The sequence below is a fragment of the Balaenoptera acutorostrata genome, chromosome 3 (assembly GCF_949987535.1).
Source record: "Balaenoptera acutorostrata chromosome 3, mBalAcu1.1, whole genome shotgun sequence".
In the NCBI taxonomy this organism is placed as follows: Eukaryota; Metazoa; Chordata; class Mammalia; order Artiodactyla; family Balaenopteridae; genus Balaenoptera; species Balaenoptera acutorostrata.
This window is the reverse complement of record NC_080066.1, coordinates 65516098-65534286: the sequence shown is the minus strand read 5'-3', so window position 1 is coordinate 65534286 and position 18189 is coordinate 65516098. Positions and strand designations below refer to the sequence as shown.

General features: G+C 36.0%; 1 protein-coding gene across 12 annotated transcripts in view; it reads right to left on the bottom strand.

The window, feature by feature from the left end:
- MYO9A (myosin IXA) overlaps positions 1–18189 on the bottom strand; it is a 283465-nt gene that overhangs the window by 155333 nt on the left and 109943 nt on the right. For all 12 annotated transcript variants that reach the window (XM_057541959.1, XM_057541957.1, XM_007197776.2 and 9 more), the window contains 2 exons: positions 16652–16793; positions 6407–6602 (listed from right to left, as the gene is read on the bottom strand). In XM_057541959.1, coding sequence (XP_057397942.1) covers positions 6407–6602; positions 16652–16793 — 338 coding nt within the window. The remainder of the gene's footprint in view (positions 1–6406; positions 6603–16651; positions 16794–18189) is intronic.

Below are 18189 nucleotides of genomic sequence, written 5' to 3'. Positions count from 1 at the left end.
TTTTTCCCTAGAATCTTAAGGTGGGGCATTAAGTTATTGATTTGAGATATTCTTTCTTAATAGAGATAAATTTCTCTAAGGGAGAAATAAATTTCCCTCTAAGCACTCTTTTAGCTGTATCCCATAAGATATGGGTGTATATTTTCTTCTATTCATTTCAAACTATTTTCTAATTTCCCTTATGATTTCTTCTTTGTCCCATTGGCTATTAATAAGTGTGTTATTTAGTTTCCACATATACCATAAGACATATTATTTTTGTTCCTCTTTTCTTTCATTACTCTCTTCTTTTGTGTTGAATATATGTTTTCTAGTATACTATTTTAATATTTTGATCATTTCTTTTACTATATTATTTTTTAGTTATTTTCTTAACAGGTGCCAAGGGAATTAAAATTAGCATCTTAATTTACAACAATCTAATCTAGATTAAAAGCTACTTAATTTCAATAGTATATAAAAACTTTCCTCCTATATATTCATTCCCTTCTTCCTTCTTTATGCTGTACTGTCATGCAATAACATGACAATAACATGGCATGCCCTCTTTAAAATGGCATGCCCTCCAAGAGAGATTTACAATTATTGCTTTTTCACAGTTGACTTTTAAATCAGATTGGAGGGAAAAAAAGTTATAAAATGTAAAAAATACATTTTTACTATCTTTTATATTTAACTCTATAGCTGCCTTTAATGGTGCTCTTTATTATTTCATGTGCTTTCGAGCTACTGTCTAGTGTCCTTTCATTTCAGCCAGAAGAACTATCTTTAATATTTCTTGTGGGGCAGCTAGTAACAGTCACTCAGGATCTGTTTATCTGGGAATGTCATAAATTCATCTTGAAGGACAGTTTTAGTGAATACAGAATTCTTGATTGACAGTGTTTTTTTCTTTCAGCACTTTGAATATGCCAAGTTGCTGTCCTCTAGCCTCAATGCTTTCTAATGATGAATCAACTTTTAATCTTACTGAGGATAACTTTGTGCATGATGAATCATTTTTCTCTTGCTGCTTTCAATATTCTCTCTTTACCTCTAGACAGTTTAATTATGATATATCTAAGTTTGAATCTCTTTGAATTCACCCACCTTGTAGTTTATCGAGCTTGTTAGATGTGTATATTAATTTTCTCATCAAATTTGAGGAGGTGTTGGCCATTATTTCTTGAAATATTCTTTTTTCCCTTTCCCTCCTTTCCTTCCGGACTCTCAGAAGTTTATATGCCTCATGGTGTCCCATAAGTCTAGAAGCTCTGTTTATTTTTCTTCATTCTTTATTATTCCTGTTCCTTAGCCAGATCATCTCAACTGATCTGTCTTCATGTTCACCCGATTCTGGCTTCTGCTTATTCAAACCTGCTGCTGAACTCTTCTACTGAATTTCTCATTTCAGTTATTGTACATTTTTTCCACTTCAAAATTGATGTGTGTGTGTATGTATATAAAATTGATATTCTCCATTTGGTGAGACATTGTTCTCATACTTTCCTTTTGTTCTTCAGATATAGTTACCTTTAAGTCTTTAAATATATTTAAAATAGTTTAAAGACTTTGTCTAGTAATATCAATGTCTGGATTTTTTCAGGGGTAGTTATATAACATGGCAACTCTGAAAATTCTCTTCCCAGGATTTGCTGTTGTTGCTGTTTCTTACAGTTGCTACTATTTGTTTAGGACTTTCCTGAACTAATTCTGTAAAGTTTGTCACAGGTGACCATGGAAATCTCTGCTCAGTTAGCTTAAATGTCAGCTATTAATTGAAGGCAGATATCTTTACATGCCTGAAACCACTAATTCTCCCAGTTTTTGTCAAGGGTCACTGAGTGTGTATGTTGGTGCATACCTTCAACACTCAGCTAGGCAGTTTACAACTTTGCCTTGCCCTGCTTGCACAGAATCTGAAGGTTATCCTGAGGTAAGAAATCAGGATATCCTCAGGTCTTTACTGAGCACATGCATAGCCCTGGGCACGTATACAGTCCTATGCATGTGCATAGCTATCTAGATTCCCATGAACATATAGGAACTTTTCATAGTCGTTATGGAAACCTCATTCTCCAGCTTTTCCTTTCAAATGTTTTGGTTAGTTTTTGCCCCAGCTGTTATCTACTGCATCAGAGAGTTGCAATGTTCAACAACTGCTTCTGATTGTTTTGGACAAAACCCCTAGGTAAAAGGTTATTCATGCTGGGCAAGCTCCAAGTCAGGTTAAAAGATAGCCTTGTAAGTGGGGTCTTCCAGGGAGCTACCAAATAAGTTGAATATTCTCTGGGAATGGGGCTTTGAAGGAGCGCCAACCCCCTTCTATTCCCTCCAGGGGTTGTCACACTGCTGATTTTCACTGTGCTTCCAGGCTATTGATTTTCAAGGCTACCGTAGAGCTTGGCAGGGAGGGAGGTGAGTAGTGCAAGTTAAAACACTACAAAGTGCACTGTCATTATCAATATTCAGCCTTTTTTCTTGTATATATACTTCCCAGATTACTGAAGGCCTTTGATGAATATATGGAGCTCTAGCAAAGTTATTCTGACAATTTTTGCAAGTGTTCTTGTTGCTTTTATGGAAGAGAGAATTTTCAGAGGTCCTTACTCTACCATTTCATTGACATTTAATCTAAAACCCTTACTCTTAATCACCACACCATAGTGCCTGATACAGAATTGATTTATAAATAATGGTCAGGGTTTTGTCTGTTAACAAAAATGCTCTTAATTGTCTCAAGTACTGGGTAGAATTATGGATAGAGTACTGCATAGAGATCCTAGACCCTGTTTAGGTGATATCTAAATTAGTTTTAGTACTTGGTCATTTCTGGAAATAGATGGTCACTGGAATCCTTCTCCCACTTGCAAAAACAAATGGGAGCACATTAGAGTTACGGAGTCCATTGTGTGGGATGGGGAAGAGGAACAGTTTATGTGGGAACCATTAAAGCTCTCTATCTGCAGACACTATATGAATGGCTTCAGCTTTTCTCCCTGTAGATTAAGGAACCGAATGACACTTTGGACTCTCGTTCTTGCCTCCTTTTTTTTTTTTAATTAATTAATTTATTTATTTATTTTTGACTGCGTTGGGTCTTCGTTGCTGCGCGCAGGGCTTTCCCTAGTTGCAGTGAGCGAGGGCTACTCTTCACTGTGGTGCACGGGCTTCTCATTACAGTGGCTTCTCTTGTTGCAGAGTATGGGCTCTAGGCGCATGGGCTTCAGTAGTTGCGGCTCACAGGCTCAGTAGTTGTGGTGCACGGGCTTAGCTGCTCTGCAGTATGTGGGATCTTCCCGGGCCAGGGATCGAACCCGTGTCCCCTGCATTGGCAGGCGGATTCTTAACCACTGCGCCACCAGGGAAGCCCCTCGTTCTTGCCTCTTATGCCAATGCCACAGCTGAATTCGCTGTCTCTGCCTAGTCTTTTTAGATGGATTAAAATTCCTCTTTGGCTATACTTTTATGTAACTCCAAAAGAACCAAATAAGCATCACTGCACTCACATCTGCATACTGTATAATTCATGGTCAAGTTATGATCTCCCCTGTACTTTCTAGTCCAGGCTCTTTCTTATTCAGGAGGAGTAAATAAGAGGCAAGGTGGATGCCACCACTGGAATACCTGTACTCCAATACCTCACTGCTGATCAGAAAAATCATTACCATTTTTAATTCCACCTCCCAGCAGGGCCAACATGTAGCTTCACTCAGACTGCCTATTTATATGACTCTACTAAGAACATTTTATGGTTTCCTGATAACCTGCCCCAGCTATAACATACCACAACTATAACAAATTTATTCTTAAAAGGAATAAGTTGAATTAATTTTTATTTAAAGACCTTAAAATGGCACTGTGCCCTCTAATTTGAAAGTCTATAAAAAAGAAAAAATAACAGTCAAAAGTAGATTTAAATTTGATATTCTCATTTGTGCTCAGTTGGCTTGATGAAGAAAAAGAATGTTAGGGAATTCCTTAAGAAGATCCAGGATTTTTTTGGTTCACCATCAAGGTATTTGTTGACAATCAGCTAAGAGTCCAGTGAAATATCTTATAAAGACAGTCTTCAAGGAAGTGAAAATATATTGCACTTCTGCAGTCTACATCTTCTTTCTTCATTAGAAATATTATCTTTGACCTCTTCTTACTCTCATTCAAGATCTGAACTGGGTTACCTTCTGCCTTTCATATATTCTACTTCTGCTTAAATAATCTCCAAATCCTGTTTCACGTTGATATGTTTGCATACTACTTATGGTCATTATAAGAGTTCTGCATCTACTACTTAGTTCATTTTCACAGTTACTCTGTTAGTTTTTGTTTTGCAATACTACAATGTTCTAATTTTATAATATCCGTTTATCCTAAATCCACCAGAAAACAGAAGGTGGTAAGCGGTGCAGAGGGAGGAAAAATGCTAAATTTTGGCACTGACACTAATATGCTGTAATACAATTATTCTCTGTAACAAACCTGCTCAGTCACTGCCTCAAAATGCAAATGAACTATCGTTTTTCTTTTTCTTGATAAAAAGTGAAAATTTAGAAGTTTATACAAGGGGGACTTCTAGCATGTTGCTAATATTCTCTTTCTTAACCTAGAAGATAGTTCCAGGGGTGTTTTCACTTTGTGATAATTCACTGAGCTATATGTTTTGTTCTGTGCACTTTTCTGTATACATGTTATATCCCAGTATAAAAGAGTTTTCAAAAAGAGCTTATTATGTGGAAGCTCTATGCTGGCCAGAAAGCAAAACTAGATTAGAAAACAAAAAGTATCTAGAAATTATCAAAGTAAAGATAATTTCAGTTGTTGATCATTAGTAGCACTGCATGTCTTCGTACTAATTAATACTAATATACATAGAACCAGCTTTCACAAACAATATTTTAAATGCCAAAGTAACATTCAATGTGAATAACTTTTACAGAAAGCAATGTACTCAATAGTAAATATAAGAAAAGTTTCTTATCTTAGTCAGTTATGTCTTAGCAGGATATGTATCAATTTTCAAAATTTTCATAATTGATAAGATCACTGTAATAAATAAGAATGCATCTTAAAAGAAAAAACTTTTCCTTAAAGCTTTTTGCTGGTAACTGTAGTCAATAATATTGCAGTACTGTACATATTTGAAAGTTGCCAAGAGATTAAATTGTAAAAGTTCTCGTCACAAGAAAAAAAGTTTTGTAACTTTGTATAGTAATGGATGGTACCATTTTGCAATACACACAAATATTGAATCATTATGTTATACACCTGTAACTAATATAATGTTATATGTCCATTATACCTCAGTTTAAGATTTTTTCAAGCTTTTTGCAAAGATAGCCTCTTAGAAATAATTTTGGCAAAGGCAAAGCAGTTTTAAGACATTCCTTTTATTAAAAAAAAAAAAACTATAGTTCTATCCACAAAGGCCAGTTTGCACACATTATAATCTGAAGTACAGAAATGAAATTCAATTAGTTTTTCCTCTCATTTCAGAAATACAATCTCTCAAATATTTCATTCATTTAAAATACATAAAAGCTGAATTTAAAGTTTTACTGCTAGTGCACATGCCAAAAAGCCCTATGAGTAAGTCTAGGAGTTCTGAAAGCACAAAGTGTGTCCTCCTGCACTTCTGCTGAAGCTTCTTGGCAAAAAAAATTATTTTAAATAATTACATATGTATTAGAATATCCTCGCCATGCAGCAATGGTCTATCTAAGGCTAGAGTTACAGCAAGCAACAGTGTCATTTCAAATAGGTAGCAAGTGCTTTTGAGATGCTCCTCCCACAGAATGTGAAATGAGAATATTTTATGATTTAAGGAGGAGACACACAAAAAAGTATCCTGTTTTATCCATTTCTAACTTTTAAAGTAAAATCCAGCTAACTGACTTAAGTGTAAGAGGAAAAGAAAATTAACACCTCATAAACAGATACTTTACATGTATTATCTGATTTTACCCTCATAATATTGAAGGCAGTATTACACTCCAAGAAAAACAGCTAATAGTCACAAAATCAGTCAAGAGAAGAGATGACAACTGATTACTGAAGTTGGGTTACCCCACTATACTATACTACTTCCATCCTAATTTTTCTGCCTCCTGATTTATGCTTCCACATTATATTTCATTTGTAGTCAAAACTATGACTTAAGAAGAAAACAGAGAAAAATATCAATATTAAATTCTATATAATTAAATAATAATTTCACTTTTTGTTTAAAAATCATACCAATGTCTGAATGCCTAATAAATACCAGGTGCTTTACACTCATTATTCCTATCAGTATTTATTAATAAAAATGTACCAACATATATATACACACACATACACTCACCAGAACTCATTAGATCTGAAACATGATGTTAGGGGATGGTAAGAAAACAAACAGAAGCATAGTAGAATACTGATGTCTACTGCTTACCAGTTTTTCTCTGAATGTGTCTTTTCCCAGCTTCCCTGAAAGCAATAACAGCTCTGAAAAAAGCTCGGAGAACTGCCCAACGGAAAACAGCTACAGGATCAATTCCAATCATCCCAGAGATAAATGCATTCTTGCTACTTCTCAGAAGAGCTACAATGTCAGGGCGCATATGATCTGTATTTTTTTCCCGGAAATCCTACATGAAAAAAGTACCAGTGTTACTTTTGAAAAAATTATTAAACCAAGAAGATAATGGGTGACGTATATGAACAGTGGTTGAATAAGGCTATAGAAGTGACTTCTGTTTTAGGCAGCTAAATGGACCAGATAGATTCCTCTACAAAGTCCCATCTGACCCTAAAACTATTTAATTCAATAATTAATTTAAATTAGAATGAGCATTCCACAATCTTATTGCAGCTTGTTAAACACTGGTCAGGGAGAGACTCTCTACAGGACTATCACATAAAATGACAAGAGAGTTGAATAACAAAAAGGAGCCAGAAATGAGAAGACCAGGAACAGCATTTCAAAGGGAACACCTACTACCTATAGGTGGCAATGAGTTGAACAAGTTAGGAGAAAACCAGTAAGACCAGGGACTGGAGGATTCTTGGCAAGGGTGAGAGTGGTAGAAGAATAAGCAAATAAATAGGCTATCTAGGCTATGTAAGCCTGAACTAGGAGTTTGGGTTTTATTCAAGTGTAAAGAAAAGCCACTGGAAGGATAATGACATGAGCTAACTGGTGTTTTATAAACATCACTGGTTGCTGCAGAGGGAATGAACTGTACAAAGATGGAAAAGGTAGGCCAGCTATTGCAGTATTCCAGAAGAAGACCTGACAGTGACTTGGACTACATTGATGGTACTAGTGGAAAGGGAAAATGGTTATCATATTTGGGATATGTTTTAGAGGTAAGGACAAAGGACTTGCTGGTGGATTAGGGCATGGTGAGTGAATGAGAAAATTAGGTTAACACCTATATTTTGGGTTTGAGCAACAAAGTGGGTAGAGGTACCATACACTGATATGGAGAAGACTAGAGAAAAGAGAAGGTATAGGGATAGAAAATGAGGATTAAGAGGTAGGTTTTGTCCAAGTGAAGCTTGAGATGCTGAGAATAACGATAATAGCAAGTAACATTTATTGAGAGGTTCCTAAGTGTATGGCACACTTCTAAGCCTTTTGCATGTGTTGTCTCCTTGAAGTTCATTTCATCACCTTAACAACTCCTTGAGGTAGATGATATTATTCCTATTTTATAGATGAGGAGAGTGAGTCATAGAAAGGTTAACTATCTTGGCCCCTATCACACAGTAACTGGAAGAACAGAGGTTCAAACTCAGCCACTTATAACCAGTATACTATGTCTGCATACAGACATCAAGTAGGCAGATGGGTGTATTTGTCTAGATTCTTACAGAGATTTCAGAAAATGCATTTGGATATCATCAGCATACAGATTTTTAAAGCTGGATAAGATTACCTAAGGACTGTAAATAGCCAGTTAAAACCACCTGTCAATGGGGGTTGGCGATGACAGAACACAAGAAAATGGGTTTAAGTACCCACAGAAAGACAGGGAGGGCAAGAAGCTTAACACTCCTGGAAGAAGATCCCAGACTGATACGTACAGTCTAGGCATTTGACTATAACCACACCCAGATGGAAGGATTAAAACTTGGTGAGTAAATTACTCCATGTCGTTGCAGCTTCACAGAAAAGCTCTAACTCAGAATTCTGTGAGAATCATGCCTAGTATGACGTCATCTACTCTCGTGTCCAGAAGGCAGCTTGGACTTGTCCTATTACCTTTAGGGCTTTCCTTTCCTAGTAGTTCTTGGTTCTCCTGATAACAGGGGAAACAAGCCAGAAGTCTTGGTGCTTAGTTGGCCCCTAAGTACCCTTTGAGCAAACGTATATATTATAAAAGTTAGTAAAACTGAGTAAGAATTTTCAAATCAAATCACCAGCAGAGGGGCTTCCCTGGTGGTGCAGTGGTTGAGAGTCTGCCTGCTAATGCAGGGAGCACGGGTTCGAGCCCTGGTCTGGGGGGATCCCACGTGCCGCGGAGCGGCTGGGCCCGTGAGCCACAGCTGCTGAGCCTGCGCGTCTGGAGCCTGTGCTCCGCAACAAGAGGGGCCGCGATAGTGAGGGGCCCGCGCACCGCGATGAGGAGTGGCCCCCGCTTGCCGCAACTAGAGGGGGCCCTCGCACAGAAGCGAAGACCCAACACAGCCAAAAATAAATAAATTAATTAATTTAAAAAAGAATCACCAGCAGAAGCAAACACCTACTGAGTGCAGACAAATGTCAGGCATTAAGCTAAGCACTATACATAACATTTAATTCTAACAATTACTCAATAAAGTGGAATCAATTATAAACCACACTTTACTGATAAGTAAACAGAGAGGTAGAGAAGTTCATCAGAGGTCAAACATAAGTACCAGTAACAGGAACTAAAACATCAGTCTGCCCTACTCCAAAGATCATCCTGTCCTATTAATAACTATACCATAAAACCTAAAATTCAAGATTTCTTTTCCATGAGGACTGTCAAATGTTGATAGAGACCTTCCTTTTTCAAATGTAATGGTCTTGTTTCTCTGTCTTCATATTTCTAGATTTCTAAGTACATTTCATAAAATAATCACATCATCCTTGAAACTCTCTTCTATTGGCTTCCATAACAACACACTGTGATTTACTACTTACTTCTTGTGCAGTCCGTTCTCAGTCTCCACTGTTGGTTCTGTATTGAAAATTCTTAGGGTTTCATCTTGTGTACTCATATTTTTCCCTAGATCATCTTGTATCAGTTGATCTTGACCATATTATGACTTGAAACACTATCTAAATGATGAAGCCCAAATCTGTATTTCCAGCTCAAATATTTCTTGTTATGTCTGAGATCCATTTATACATCTTACAGGTTATCTCAAACGCGAAAGAAAATGCATGACTAGTATTGCTTATATGTTTGAAAGCACTCACCAGTGAAACCATGTGGGCCTGGAATTTCCTTTGTGTAAAGTTTTAAACTACTGATACAAATTATTTAACAGACGTAGGGTTTTCAGGTTTTCCTATATTTTCCAGTGTCAATTTTGGCAATGTATTTTTCATGACATTTTCCATTTTATCTATGCTGTCAAATTTATTGGCAAAATAAGTTCATATCTTTTTAATATCTGTAGTGTATGTAGTTAAATCCCCTTATTCATTTCTGCTATCTGTAATCTGTGAATTTCTTTTTTCTTTCATTAGTTATTTTCGATTACCTTTTACTTATACAGTCTACCCTTGAACAACATGGGGGTTAGGGAGGCCGACCCACCCGTGCAGTTGAAAATCCCGTGTAACTTTATAGTTAGCCCTTTATAGTATCCACGGTGCTGTATCCATGGATTCAACCGATTGTGGATCACGTAGCACTACAGTACCTATTTATTGAAAAACACTTGTGTGTAAGTGGACCCCCACGTTCAAACCAGTGTTGTTCAAGGGTCAACTGTATTATTTTCTGTTATCCTTTCAAGGAACTCACTTCTGGCTTTGTTAATTTCTCTCCTGTATGCCTGCTTTCTATAATATTGATTTCTGGTCTGCTCTTTATTATTTCCCTCTTCTAATTTTGGGGGTTTAATTTGCTGTTCTTTCCCTAGTGTATTTTCAACCAGTCTTCCTTTCTAACATATGCTTTTAAAGCTATCGCTTTTAATGCATCCTACAAATTTTGATATGTTGTTATCTTCATTAATGTTCAGTTAAAATATTATCATTTTAATTGTGATCTGTTTTTTAACTCAGGCGTTATCTAGAAGAATTTTACTTAATTTCTAAACACCCAAAGAATATCTAGTTATGATATGCCAATTAGGTCAGTTGTTTAGTACTGCTGTTCAATTGTTCTGTTTTTATTGATTTTGTGTCTGCATATTCTGTTGTTACTGAGAGATACGTATTAAAATCTACAACTTTGATGGTAAACTTGTCTAGTTCTACTTTTGCTCCCTTTTTGGCTTATATAATTGAACTGAAGTCATTAGGTACATACAACTTTTGATATGTCTTCTGTTGAACTGGTCCCTTTTATTGTTATGAAATGTGCTTATTTATCTCTAATAATAATTCTTGTCTTAAAGTCTATCTTGTCTGACAATAATGTAATTATACCAGCTTTCTTTTAGTTAGGGTTTGCCTGGTGTGTGTTCTTCCCATCCTTTTATTTACTTTCAACCTACGTGATAATATGAATGAATATTTTTTTGTTTTTGTTTTAGACTGTATTTTTAAATTGAGATATAACTGACACACAACATTGTTTAAGGTGTACATAATACTGATTTGATACATTTACATACTGCAATATGATTACCACTTTAGAGTCAGCAAACACCTCCATTATGTCATATAATCATCATTTTTTTGTTTTGTGGTAAGAACATTTAAGATCTGGTCTCTTAAAAACTTTGAAGACAATGCTATAATCACAATGTTAACTATAAATACAATGTTTACTATAATTACAATGTAGCACATTAGATCTCCAGAATTTAACTGCAGGTCTGTATCCTTTGCCAGCATCTCCTCAATTCCCCCACCCCCTAGTAACCACCATTCTACTCTGTTATTCTTAATGTTTGTTCTAAAATCTGTTCCTTCCTGTCTTTTCCACCTCAGGAAATAGCACCTCAAATTCACCCATCAGCTATAGCCAGAGATCACTTACTTGGAATTCATCAATAAGGTTTACTGACTGTACCTCCAAAAAATATCTCGTAATCATCTAGATCTCCTCCATCTCTACTGCCATCTCAGTGGTCCAGTTTACCTTAACATTTCACCTCAACTATTTTAAAAAGCTATCTAATTCATCTCCCAGCTCCCAATCTCTCCCTCTGCTATTCCTTCTCCTCCAAGAAATCAATCTTTTAAAAACACACATCATATCCTCTGCTTAAAAATCTTTTCATGGCTCCTCATAATAATATCAACAAAAACCAAATTCCTTTAACTTGGTCTAGAAGGCCTGAAGAACTAACTTGCTGTCCATTCTCTGAATTCATTTCATGCCACTATTTTCCTTGATTACTATAATCTAGTAACACTGACCTGTTTTCAATTATTTTAACATATTAAATTCTGTCCTATCTCATGGCCTATAATATTCACCATCCCAACCCCTCACCAAGGTAACATTTACTTCAGCTCATCTCTCAAATTTTGAGTTTCTCAAAGAGGTGTTGATGGATCCACAAATTCAAAATCCACTATTTCACTACTTTCTCTCACAAAACCCATTCATTTATTTATACACATAACCCCATTTATCTAAATTAAACACACACACACATATATGTATATGTGTATACAGAGCCAGGAACATGTCTGCTAATTTCTCACTAGATCATTCTGAACAACAAGCACAAGGTCTGACATGTGTTCTGTGTTTAATAAATATCAGTACTTCCTGAATAAATGAATCAGTGATGAATGAATGAGTGATCTTAATTCTGACTCTCACCTCAAGATCCAGAAGAAAACGTATTGCTCCACCATTCTCCATATCGTCACTGCATTACTTAGAAACTCTCTTAAATGGCAGGCTTAAACATCAAGTGGTTGAAGGGTAATGGGCTCATCAATTACAAACAAAAAATGGGCAAGGGCTTCCCTGGTGGTGCAGTGGTTAAGAATCCGCCTGTCAACGCAGAAGACACGGGTTCGATCCCTGGACCGGGAAGATCCCACATACCGCGGAGCAACTAAGCCCATGTGCCACAACAACTGAGCCTGTGCTCCAGAGCCCGCGTGCCACAACTACTGAAGCCCACGCACCTAGAGCCTGTACTCCACAACAAGAGATGCCATGACAATGAGAAGCCTGCGCACCACAATGAAGAGTAGCCCCAGCCCAGCCCCAACAATTATAAATACATATGCACCCAACACAGGAGCACCTCAATACATAAGGCAACTGCTAACAGCTATAAAAGAGGAAATCGACAGTAACACAATAATAGTAGGGGACTTTAACACCTCACTTACACCAATGGACAGATCATCCAAAATGAAAATAAATAAGGAAACAGAAGCTTTAAATGACACAGTAGACCAGATAGATTTAATTGATATTTATAGGACATTCCATCCAAAAACAGCAGATTACACTTTCTTCTCGGGTGCACATGGAACATTCTCCAGGACAGATCACATCTTGGGTCACAAATCAAGCCTCAGTAAATTTAAGAAAACTGAAATCATATCAAGCATCTTTTCTGACCACAATGCTATGAGATTAGAAATCAATTACAGGGAAAAAAACGTAAGAAACACAAACACATGGAGGCTAAACAATATGTTACTAAATAACCAAGAGATCACTGAAGAAATCAAAGAGGAAATAAAAAAATACCTAGAGACAAATGACAATGAAAACACGACTATCCAAAACCTATGGGATGCAGAAAAATCAGTTCTAAGAGGGAATTTTATAGCTATGCAAGCCTACCTCAAGAAACAAGAAAAATCTCAAATAAACAATCTAACCTTACACCTAAAGGAACTAGAGAAAGAAGAACAAACAAAATCCAAAGTTAGCCGAAGGAAAGAAATCATAAAGATCAGAGCAGAAATAAATGAAATAGAAACAAAGAAAACAATAGCAAAGATCAATAAAACTAAAAGTTGGTTCTCTGAGAAGATAAACAAAATTGACAAACCATTAGCCAGACTCATCAAGAAAAAGAGGGAGAGGACTCAAATCAATAAAATTAGAAATGAAAAAGGAGAAGTTACAGCAGACACCGCAGAAATACGAAGCATCCTAAGAGACTACTACAAGCAACTCAATGCCAATAAAATGGACAACCTGGAAGAAATGGACAAATTCTTAGAAAGGTATAACCTTCCAAGACTGAACCAGGAAGAAGTAGAAAATATGAACAGACCAATCACAAGTAATGAAATTAAAACTGTGATTTAAAATCTTCCAACAAACAAAAGTCCAGGACCAGATAGATGGCTTCACAGGTGAATTCTATCAAACATTTAGAGAAGAGCTAACACCCATCCTTCTCAAACTCTTCCAAAAATTGCAGAGGAAGGAACACTCCCAAACTCATTCTATGAGGCCACCATCACCCTGATACCAAAACCAGACAAAGATACTACAAAAAAAGAAAATTACAGACCAATATCACTGATGAATATAGATGCAAAAATCCTCAACAAAATACTTGCAAACAGAATCCAACAACACATTAAAAGGATCATACACCATGATCAAGTGGGATTTATCCCAGGGATGCAAGGATTCTTCAATATATGCAAATCAATCAATGTGATACACCATATTAACAAATTGAAGAATAAAAACCATATGATCATCTCAATAGATGCAGAAAAAGCTTTTGACAAAATTCAACACCCATTTATGATAAAAACTCTCCAGAAAGTGGGCATAGAGGGAACCTACCTCAACATAATAAAGGCCATATATGACAAACCACAGCAAACATCATTCTCAATGGTGAAAACTGAAAGCATTTCCTCTAAGGTCAGGAGCAAGACAAGGATGTCCACTCTTACCACTATTATTCAACATAGTTTTGGAAGTCCCAGCCACAGCAATCAGAGAAGAAAAAGAAATAAAAGGAATACAAATTGGAAAAGAAGAAGTCAAACTGTCACTGTTTGCAGGTGACATGATACTATACATAGAGAATCCTAAAGATGCCACCAGAAAACTACTAGAGCTAATCAATGAATTTGGTAAAGTTGCAGGATACAAAATTAATGCACAGAAATCTCTTGCATTCCTATACACTAATGATGAAAAATCTGAAAGAGAAATTAAGGAAACACTCCCATTTACCACTGCAACAGAAAAAATAAAATACCTAGGAATAAACCTACCTAGGGAGACAAAAGACCTGTATGCAGAAAACTATACGACACTGATGAAAGAAATTAAAGATGATACCAACAGATGGAGAGATATACCATGTTCTTGGATTGGAAGCATCAACATTGTGAAAATGACTATACTAACAAAAGCAATCTACAGATTCAATGCAATCCCTATCAACTTACCAATGGCATTTTTTACAGAACTAGAACAAAAAATCTTAAAATTTGTATGGAGACACAAAAGACCCCGAATAGCCAAAGCAGTCTTGAGTGAAAAAAACGGAGCTGGAGGAATCAGACTCCCTGACTTCAGACGATACTACAAAGCTACAGAAATCAAGACAATATGGTACTGGCACAAAAACAGAAACATAGATCAATGGAACAAGATAGAAAGCCCAGAGATAAACCCACGCACCTAAGATCAACTAACCTATGACAAAGGAGGCAAGGATATACAATGGAGAAAAGACAGTCTCCTTCAATAAGCAGTGCTGGGAAAACTGGACAGCTACATGTGAAAGAATGAAATTAGAACACTCCCTAACACCATGCTCAAAAATAAACTCAAAATGGATTAGAGACCTAAATGTAAGACCGGACACTATAAAACTCTTAGAGGAAAACATAGGAAGAACACTCTTTGACATAAATCACAGCAAGATCTTTTTTGTTCCACCTCCTAGAGTAATGGAAATAAAAACAAAAGTAAACAAATGGGACTTAATGAAACTTCAAAGCTTTTGCACAGCAAAGGAAACCATAAACAAGACGAAAAGACAACCCTTAGAATGGGAGAAAATATTTGCAAACAAATCAACAGACAAAGGATTAATCTCCAAAATATATAAACAGCTCATGCAGCTCAATACTAATAAAACAAACAACCCAATCCAAAAATGGGCAGAAGACCTAAATAGACGTTTCTCCAAAGACATACAGATGGCCAAGAAGCACATGAAAAGCTGCTCAACATCACTAATTATTAGAGAAATGCAAATCAAAACTACAATGAGGTATCACCTCACACCAGTGAGAATAGGCATCATCAGAAAATCTACAAACAACAAATGCTGGAGAGGGTGTGGAGAAAAGAGAACCCTCTTGCACTGTTGGTGGGAATGCAAACTGATACAGCCACTATGGAGAACAGTATGGAGGTTCCTTAAAAAACTAATAATAGAATTACCATATGATCCAGCAATCCCACTACTGGGCATATATCCAGAGAAAACCACAATTCAAAAAGACACATGCACCCCAATGTTCACTGCAGCACTATTTACAATAGCCAGGTCATGGAAGCAACCTAAATGCCCATCGACAGATGAATGGATAAAGAAGATGTGCTACATATATACAATGGAATATTAGCCATAAAAAGGAATGAAATTAGGTCATTTGTTGAGACATGGATGGATCTAGAGACTGTCATACAGAGTGAAGTAAGTCAGAAAGAGAAAAACAAATATTGTATATTAACACATATATGTGGAACCTAGAAAAATGGTACAGATGAACCGGTTTTCAGGGCAGAAATTGAGACACAGATGTAGAGAACAAATGTGTGGACACCAATGGGGGAAAGCTGCGGGGGGGGGTGTGATGAATTGGGTGATTGGGATTGACATGTATACACTGATGTGTATAAAATGGATGACTAATAAGAACCTGCTGTATAAAAAAAAAAAGAAAAAAAAATAGTTTCAACATATTCATTAGGAGTACAAGCTCACAAATACCCAATGGTATATGAAGACATGAAGCCTGTCAGGCCTAATGGATGTAGAGAAGAGAAAAATTCAACCAACTACATAGATAAACTAGTGGGTTTAAGATGTACTGATGGTAACTATTCTTTCAGATCTAAAAAGGCTATTACAATTATGTAATAACCTATATGGGAACCATTTTGCTGTACACCTGTACATCTGCTGTACAACTGAAACTAACACAACATTGTAAATCAACTATACCCCAGTATAAAATAAAAATTAAATTTAAAAGTAAATTTAAAATAAAAATTAAATTAAAAAAAATTAGAAATTAAAAAACAGAATATAAATAAATAGGCTATTACATACAGAATGGACTGAAATCAATTTTAGCTGCAGGAGGAAACAGACAAAACCATCTTCTAATGACAGTAGAATACTGTAAAGTAGAGTATGAATTTTTAGTAGTATCCTGGGCATATATCCAGAGAAAACTGTTATTGACCCACTGTTATTGACCAACTACAAAGAGGGTAGTGTGACAGGGATGGGGATATAGTTAAGAACACTCCTCTGCCCTAAAGGCATATTCAGTGAGAAATTTACTGACCTTTACCCTGTATTTCACTTTCCCGGCATAATGCTTTATGATAAAAGCAGGCTCCATCACAGCTGGAAATTCAATGTAAGAATTCTCTTCATGTTGATGCTTAAATTTGTCCAGCAGTGTTTGATTTGTAGCCTGTGGAAAGCTGAATTAAAAATAAAAACAAAAACACTAAAGAAAGATGCAGCAGTTAATACAGTAGTTTTTTAAAATACATTTTAATTACATTTCCATCTAACACATTTAGCAAATTACAGAGAGTTTTCACTTAAATAAATTCTCATAACAAGCTGAAAAATGAGTAAAACAAGAATTGGTATTCCTATTTTGTAGATGAGAGCTCAAAAGTTGTGATTTGCCTAACTCACACTTTGCAAGTGGCAGAAGTGAGAAATTAACTCAGGTCTTTGGATATTTAGCTTAGGTCACAGTGTGCTGCACTACCATAAAACCCAAAGAATAATAAAAACCAAATCATATGTTGTTTGGGGTCAAGAACTTGTAGTAAGGGAATAATCTCTCAATTTGGACAGGTCCTTTAAATCACTGTCATTTTTTGTTTTTTCTTCATGTATGAATTAAGTAGTAATTTTCTTACCTACACCAGTTACTGTATAGCTTTACATTATATCTATGATTATTTCAAATATATATCAATGGGTTTATACTCACTGATGAGCATTTCATATCTGGGTATCATTCAAATAATATTAAGAAGTAACTACATAATAGTAGTACAGGCATATAAAACTTCAGAAGAGAAAGAAATCTCTAGTTGGGAACAATGGAAAGGTTCACAGAGGATAAAGGAGGCAATTAATTACGAGCTAGATGTTAAAGGTTGGGTAGGAGTTTCAAATACAGAAAATAATCACTGACAAATAAAAAGGACATGGCAAGTATCTTTCAGAGAATAGTTTTATTTAACAGGAGCTGAAATAATGCAAAATAATGTGACATGAGATTGTAAAGATGCTGAATACGATATCTAATGCGTAAAAATTATTCTAAAATTACAACGAAAATGGTTAATTACATAGTACGAATTGGAATCAGGAAGGAGAATGATCTTTGATGTCAGACAGTCATTGCTTAGATTACCAATTCTGTCTGTGACCTTGGGCAAGCTAGGTAAAACCTTCTTTAAGAACTGGTTTGTTAATACATAAAATGAGTGAAATGAGGTAACAGAGTGCTAGTAGAATTAAACACTAGTTAAAAACACCTAACACTAGCTGACATCCTATAGGGATGATATAAATGTTACCTACTTTTTTATGTTGCCAACACTGCCATTTTCCTAGTCAACTAGGCCTGCTTTTGCATTCAAATACTATCCCATCCTCAAAATATCTCCACTATCTAGGCTCTTCCTCTCCTATCCAGAACTCTCAGCCATTCTAGAATGGATTACAACTCTTAAACAATTTCAGAGAGTACCGCAACAGCCTCTACAGTAGCCTCAGTGATTCTAATTTTACTTTGTTTCATGTCACCAAACGGAACTATCAAAATAAATTTTCCTACAATAGTGCTTTAAT